Source organism: Anas platyrhynchos, chromosome 4, assembly GCF_047663525.1.
Source record: "Anas platyrhynchos isolate ZD024472 breed Pekin duck chromosome 4, IASCAAS_PekinDuck_T2T, whole genome shotgun sequence".
NCBI classification, from domain to species: Eukaryota; Metazoa; Chordata; class Aves; order Anseriformes; family Anatidae; genus Anas; species Anas platyrhynchos.
Genome location: NC_092590.1, coordinates 33,672,772 through 33,680,287, shown reverse-complemented (window position 1 = coordinate 33,680,287; position 7,516 = coordinate 33,672,772). Strand labels below are relative to the sequence as shown.

General features: G+C 35.1%; 1 protein-coding gene across 2 annotated transcripts in view; it reads right to left on the bottom strand.

The window, feature by feature from the left end:
• Positions 1-770: 770 nt before the first annotated feature.
• PDGFC (platelet derived growth factor C) overlaps positions 771-7,516 on the bottom strand; it is a 119,003-nt gene continuing 112,257 nt past the window's right edge. For both annotated transcript variants that reach the window (XM_038178673.2, XM_038178672.2), the window contains 2 exons: positions 3,115-3,332; positions 771-2,419 (listed from right to left, as the gene is read on the bottom strand). In XM_038178673.2, coding sequence (XP_038034601.1) covers positions 2,303-2,419; positions 3,115-3,332 — 335 coding nt within the window. In that variant the 3' untranslated portion in view covers positions 771-2,302. The remainder of the gene's footprint in view (positions 2,420-3,114; positions 3,333-7,516) is intronic.

The window sequence follows — 7,516 nt, the reverse complement described above, 5'->3', positions numbered from 1 at the left end:
AGCCAACCGACTGGATGAGACCTCCTGCATTTCCTACAGCAGAAATTTCTGTAGGGGAATTACATTTTTCAGTTCTTCTAATGAATTATGGTACCAGAGGCTATAATTTCTGCTTTTATCCCAAATTGCTTTTTAAAAAAGCTTTTGACATCACAAAGAAATCACAAAATTAATCTTAAAAAAAAATAAATAAATCTCTTCAAAACACTTTATTCTGGTCAGGGACTCAAAATTCAAGTAAACCACATTTCCTGTGTGCCTACAATCTGCATTCTGAAATAGGGCTAATGTTCAGACTGGATAATTATATGCTGCATTTACACCAGATATTTGTCTTACTCAGTAGGAGACCAAGGGTGAGGTAAAATAGGCCAGTAAGATAGCATCAGATTTCACCTGAGAATTTTCCAGAACTGGTATCAGAAAGTCATACCAACATGCAAAATCACCATCAAAATGCATTTTCATAATAGAAACAATAACAGATGTTATTTCTAGTTGATGGCTTCTCATCCACACACTTTTTAACATTTTAAATGTTTATACAAACACCACCACATTCTCCCCCACCCCTTTTACCCCTTTTTTTCTTTTCTTTTTTTTTTTTTTTTGTCTCAGAGTTAAGCAGAATCAATAAAACAAGTGAAAATCTTGGTAACAGAAGACTTTCATTTTTTAACTGACTTTCAAACTAAGTAGAAAATCGCCCTCTTCACTTTTTTCTATTTTTCTGTATTGACCAGATACAAATATGCAATCACACAGAAACATATATTCTCCCAAAATTAGCATTATTACTTTATTTGGTGATTCATTACAATCTGCAAATCCAATAGTCAAAAAAAAATAAACTAGGCATAATGTTAAAGCATTTTACAAGCAAAATACTTTACTGTTTTCTTTTCAATTTGCATAGGGTGGGATAAGTGTATTGGTTAAAGGATACAAAGTACAGAAGAAATAAAACTGTATTTCATCAAACTGTACCAAAGTGTTATGATCCTGTGAGTGAACAGAATTTAAACAGCTATAAATGTCAATGGAAAACCATACACTTCAACATTAACAAGGCTGCCTTCCCATGACCGTGATGCATCACGAAGGCTGTAAGTCACTGAGCTTCTTATGTCGTAGATCGTCCTACTTAAAAGAAATTAAACAGTTAAACAAGCCAGAATTCATCTATCTATGCTCATTTCTTTTCTACTGGAACAAAGGCCAGAATGGAGAGAGGGAATTATTAACATCAGCTTCTGAAACCACTTACAGTAATGTCTTTCTCTTGTATATTCAGTATCATGGAGCTAACAAAGCTTTGAGCTTCATCCACACATCTCTGTTTATTATTACTGTGCTTCCAGGTTAAAAAAAAATAATAATGTATTTTTTCACTGTGTAGCAACAAACTGTAAAAATATAGTGCTCCTATCCCATTTTAACCACATCTCTGTTCCTTCAACTGTACAAATCTGGCTTTAAAGTTTCACAAAACTAAAAAATAGTTGATCTAGGTTGTAATAAAAAAGAATATTAAATACCTTTGGTAAAAATAGATATATTTAACAAGTTTAGAAAAGCAAATAGTTATATCGTCAAAAGGAGAGTATAAAAATGTACACGATAAAAAATAACAAACAAACAAGAAATCATCGGCCATAGTAGTAAGAATAAAGGCGCTGTTCTTTTCAACGTTTGCTTCCTTAGCTCATGTTATTGTCCAGTCTTCTTTCTAAAAGGCAGGAGCTTTGCTAGAGCATATGGAAAAATCCAGTCTTTCCTACCACCATTAGACAAATTAAGTTTAATTCGGTACAAGACAGTCTGTTATAAACCAAGTTTATAAAACAGAGAATGCTTTGAGTACATAGGAGTTGTTGAACACAAAGAAAGATTTCAGATGTTTTCAGCCAGAGGCTAGATGTACTGGAGCTGTAGAAATGAGCCAGCCAGCAGGATCAAGTCTCCATGATGTGAGCCTTCTAACTTTAATTTTTCTCCTAAATTATAAATCCATGTATTGTCAAAAAAAACAACTGTGGGGGACAAAAACAATACATATATTTTAAATCCCTTATTGATGCCTTTCTCCCATCCTTTCACTGGGCCTCCAAATAGAGCTGTCACACAACATATAATCCCAGTTTGGCTTCTCCTCTTTTTAGAGCTCACTGTAAATCTTGAAGATGGAAGATCCCCAAAGCAAACAACTGAGATTACAGAAGGAGATAATGCACAAGCCCCATAATAGAATCAGCCATTGATTGAATGTGCTTCAAAAGAAAAGAGCACAATTAAATCATGTTTATCCTTCAGTATTCCCTTTGCACACACAGTCACACTCCTCATGGTGTTCCAAGGGTACGTCTGTCAATGATTTATGCAATCCCCGAACACCAGTCCTTGGCTTCAGCTGAAGAACCTGAAGGAAAAGAAGGAAAGCGTCAAGAGAACAGCAAGTGCTTTATCAGACGCCTAGACTATGAGTTAGACTGCACTGGAAGCACACAGGATGACAGGAAGCAAGAAATTGGCTTTCCTCAGCTGAATTTCTACATTTATTCCACCCACTAATTTTTATTTTTGCTTTTACATCGATTCTTTCACAAAAGTGATTAAAACATGTTGAACAGATACTTGCTTGTATCAAAGAAAAGAGTCTTGCAGCTTCATATTTCTACTTCATTAACTTTAAAGGCTAATAATACAGTTAAACCGATTGAATTGTTAGGTAATTCAGGTGTAAATAATTTTAGTTATAACTTCATAACAATGGAAATGAGACAGATACCTCTTCCTTCATGGAGTTTATATTTACCACTAGAGAAAGTTGAACAAGGAGGTGTGGTTATGATGTATCCAAACTGCACCAGTTAACAAATACCTCAGAAACGACTTAACAGTTCCACAGAAAAGTACTTTAACAAGAAAAATACCTTTTCTTTTTATGTAACTCCTCATTAACAGTAGTTTAAAAAAATATATTTACTATAAATGCAGCACAATGTTAAGATATATATTGGCACATTCCTGTAGTAAAAAGAAATTATTTAATTTGCTTTTAGTATTTCCAAACATGCAAATGTAAAAAAAAAAAAAAAAAAAAAAAGTGCATACCTCATGATATTTTTTGGTGACTTTTGTTGGTACACATTGGCACTCATTGCAACTTTGATGACAACAGGCACAGTTTCCACCACAACGTTTAACCAGAAGACACAGTGGCCAGAAAATGGTGTCAGTTCGCTTCAGCTCCTCCCTCAGTGACACTGAGAAGTTGCGAGGGGTACAACTGTACAGTCGTACTTCCTCCTTTAGGAGGTTGAGATCAACCACTGCAAAGAGATAAACAAATGGGTGCTTTTCTGATTCATAATACAACTTCATGGGAGGTAATCCAACTTGAACACTGCAAAACCCTTGAGGAAAATTCAATTTTGTGCAGGCCATACAAGTTCAACACACAGGTGTAATACTGCAGTTGTATGAATAATATGAAACCTAAATTGAAAGATCTTTGTTTAGGAGTATTCAACAATTATTTTATAACTCTAGAGGGGTTGGTTCACATTAAATAAAATAAGCTTTGTCTGCTTTGAGTGTTTTTTGAGTGTTGCTATTCTATATTAATTATGGATTGGAGAAACACACGTGACATTTAAGAACACTACAAAACTTCAAATGCATTTTTGAGTTAGTTTGCATAAACCATTCCAACCTCTCCCCCACTAAAAAAATGTCAATTACAACTTTTTTTCAAGGGTGGTATAAGTATAATTAAGTACCTCTTGGATATAAATACTTTCTCACTTCTGTGGACAAAGAAATTTAAGAAGTTACATCATCACCACTGAATACTGTATAGACAACAAATAACTGTCCAAGTATGTGTTACTAATCTTAGTATACTCCATTTTTCAGAGGACCCCTTCTCCTTCATAGTAACGTATATATGAATTTCTGTTGCTTTTTAGGCTTTGCCTTCATTTCATGTGTCTTAAAATATTGCTCCACTTTCTAGGCACCTCCCTTGAAACACAAAATAAAGTTATTCATATATGGCACCAGTTTCCCTATAATCTGTTTCCACTGTATCATGCTAGACTTTCACTATATCCAAACTGCTAGTTCATTAAAAGATCAGAAAGAGGGCACACCACTTTAGGTTCCCCTTAGCTGCATAGCCTAGAAATAACAAACCTTGAAAGAGGCATTTAAGACTGAAAAAAACTGGGATTGGTTTAGTGAAAAAAATAACACATCTTTTAGTGTTGTGAAAATCAGTGCAACTTAATTTCTTTCAAAAAAGCCAGACTAAAATTATCATGATATGGCATATTTCATCTGAACTGCTTCTCTCCAAACCTACCACCATTAAGGAACAGAAGTAGTGTCCAGTTCACATGTGCATTCCAACTGGTTAGTATGATTTTATCTTCCTGAGCAAAAAGAAAAAAACCTGAAACCCTGTGGTGATATGGCTTTTGAGACTATGAAAATATATGTCTTGAAAGAGCAGAGAGTTTGAAGCCAGCTGCCTCTGAGCTAACTCAAGAATAAGCTAGGAATATAAAATAACACAGTGCAGTTTAAAAATCATATCATTAACCAGTAACGTTATTTCAGAAATCCTTTGTAGTTATTAGTAATAGTTCATAAATAAAATGCTATCAAATAAAGCTGAAATGTGTTCCTGATCTGAATGACCCTTTGGAGAAATACCTTTTTTTCCCCTGTACTAACCATGTGAAGAGCCCATAGATCACCAAGGAGAACTTCAGTCTATCAGCTCTATTTAAACACATAGGGAGTAGAATTTAGAAGATGCACTTCCCGAGTAGACATGCTCACAGGTACTGTCTCAGGAGCAGATCTTTGGGCAGAAATTTCATTCCACATTTCTTCAAATATTTTCTTCACAGACCATATCCATACACTGGCACCCATAAGTCAGGGTTTACTGTGGTGAAGGGTAAGTTAAACACACTGAAGCCTTTTCTCTGCTGACATTTACAGTGAATGCCAAGCTGGTGCACTTCATTCCATCACTATCAGGTTAACATAGGCTCCTAAATAAACAATCTGATTTTTAAAAGTGAGGAGTGTGTAATAACTCCAATAAAGTTACTGATAGGGCACCACTCTGCCTCCCACACTGCAAGAGCATTCCTTGGAGAAAGCTGAGAAGGGAGCAGAGAAAAAAAGAGACAAAACTTACTGGGGAGAGATCTGCTGTGAGAAATTAAAAATGATTTAAATTCTTCTGATCAACTAATAGCTCCAGGCTGAGTCATTTAGAGGATGGACATGCCTACCTCCATTAATCTAGTACTGTGGAACGGAGAACTTTCTCCTGTTACATTTTCAAACATGTAAGAAGTGAATTGTCTGAATGAGGATAAAATGCCTCGTACACAAGAGGCATTTCTGTTATTTTGTTATTCTGTTATTTCTGTTATGTTTCTCGTACACAAGAGGCTAATTCTGTTATGCTTTCTACTGGTAGATTTCTACAGAGGCTGAAGTTGCCTGGTACAGTGAACTTCAAGAGACTACGCTTATGTATCCTAACACAACTTCTGGTTGGCCCTTCACCATGAGAAGCTGAAAGTAGAAGTTGGGCACTGCTGCCTTTTTTCCAGCAAGGCAGCTGATCCACAGGAGAGGGATGCCTGTGTGGCATTCAGCTTTCCTGAGAACTCCTGTCTTTTCACAACAGAAAAAGAATGCATAAATTTTTCTGGAACTAGATACAGTAATATGATAGAGAAAAGGGCAATGTGTTAAAATAAGCAGGAAGTGTATTGCACATTTTGCCCCAGAATTGGAACGAATTTGAATGGACCCCCCTCAGATCTACAGGCCCAAATTTTAAAAAGATTCTGTGCAAGAACTCATTCAGCTCTTGGCCACTAACTTTTAGCATCTGTTGTTGTAACGATGGGCTTCAGGAGATATGAAAAATGTCATATTTTGTTGCCATGCTTTACAGTGTATAAAGGTATATTGCTATTATACCTTAAAATGAACCCTTGCCCTACCTTATGTAATTCAATTCTATTAAAAGGTCTGTGGCAAATTTATCTAGTGCTTATATAATCACTTCTTTGAAGTGTGTGAATGAAGCTGTTATTTTTTCAAAGAGTATCTGTCTGTCCAAAATTTATTTTAACACACTGTGGGCATGAAGCTAGATGAGAGAATGTATATATTCCCTTAAAAGTGTTTACTTAACCACAATAAAAGGTTATGTGGATTTCCCAAGTGCACTGAGTTACAGTACCTGTTATAATGTGAACATTTAAACACTCTTTCAACTTGGCTTCCACTCATGTATCACGTTTGACAGAACAGTCAAAGTTCTTTTGTTCAGCACTAGCTCAGGAGGAATGGAAGGTTCTGAAGTAGCACATGAATGGAAAACACTAACATAAAAATAAGGGGAGCAACAAGGTGGGAGCAGAGAAAAATGTACGTGCAACTGTCTAGCATCTTCTTGGACTTGTATCTAGTACCACAGTGAACCCTTCTTCTCCCAAGTTTTTATTTTTATTTTTTCCAGGTGGAAATCATGGTTGCGACACTCGTGTGTGGGCACAGATAGTAACAGAATGGTTTGAGTTCTGAAGCATCTTGGAGATGTTCTTGGGAGTATACCTTCTTACTGGCTCCTACGATAGCACAGGGATTTTACAAAATTGGTTCTCATGCAATTTTTGGACTGCAAACAAGGAGTACAGAATAAAAATCACTTAACATTTATGCTAGAAAAGTATCTACTAAGTACCATGGTTGTATTTTGTCTCTGTGCTTTGTAAAAAAAAATGCAGAATATGGCCTGATGATTATGCAAATATTTTTGTGGGAAGCAACGCAATCATTTTTTGCACTGTAATATATATTTTATTTTAAAGTATGTTTAATATTATAAAAGAATTCAGGACTATACTTAGACATCAAAGCTTGGTGCTTCTTCTTTCCTGGCTATAAGTTTTTGGAAACATTTTATCCAGAGAAAACATCAGACGTAGAAGTTCTGTGGAATTTAGGTTATCTAAATATAGTTCTTCATACAAATTATTAAGTAGGAATAGAGGACAATACTATTCTCTGCATAAAATAACACACACTTTCAATTAGACTTCCATCTGATCTAGATGTAAACTGGTATTTATCAGTTAACCAGTACAGTAATTTGTTTTTTACACTGAAATATTGCAAAAACAAACAAACAAACAAACAAACTTATATTTAACTACAGGAAAGTAATTTCCTATAATTTGGAATAAGGAAGAAAACAAAACAAAACAAAACAAAAAATAGGGCATGTTCTTCTCCCAAACATTTCTTAAGAAAGTTTTAAAATACAGCAAACATGCCAATGAAAGGAATAACAAACAAAACAAAACAAGACAAATAAATAGTTTGCTTTCCCTATCTATTGAATAGACCTAGCAGTTAATATTATGTCATCTCAACTGGACATATTTTCTGCCCCAAGCTATTAAATTACACAGTA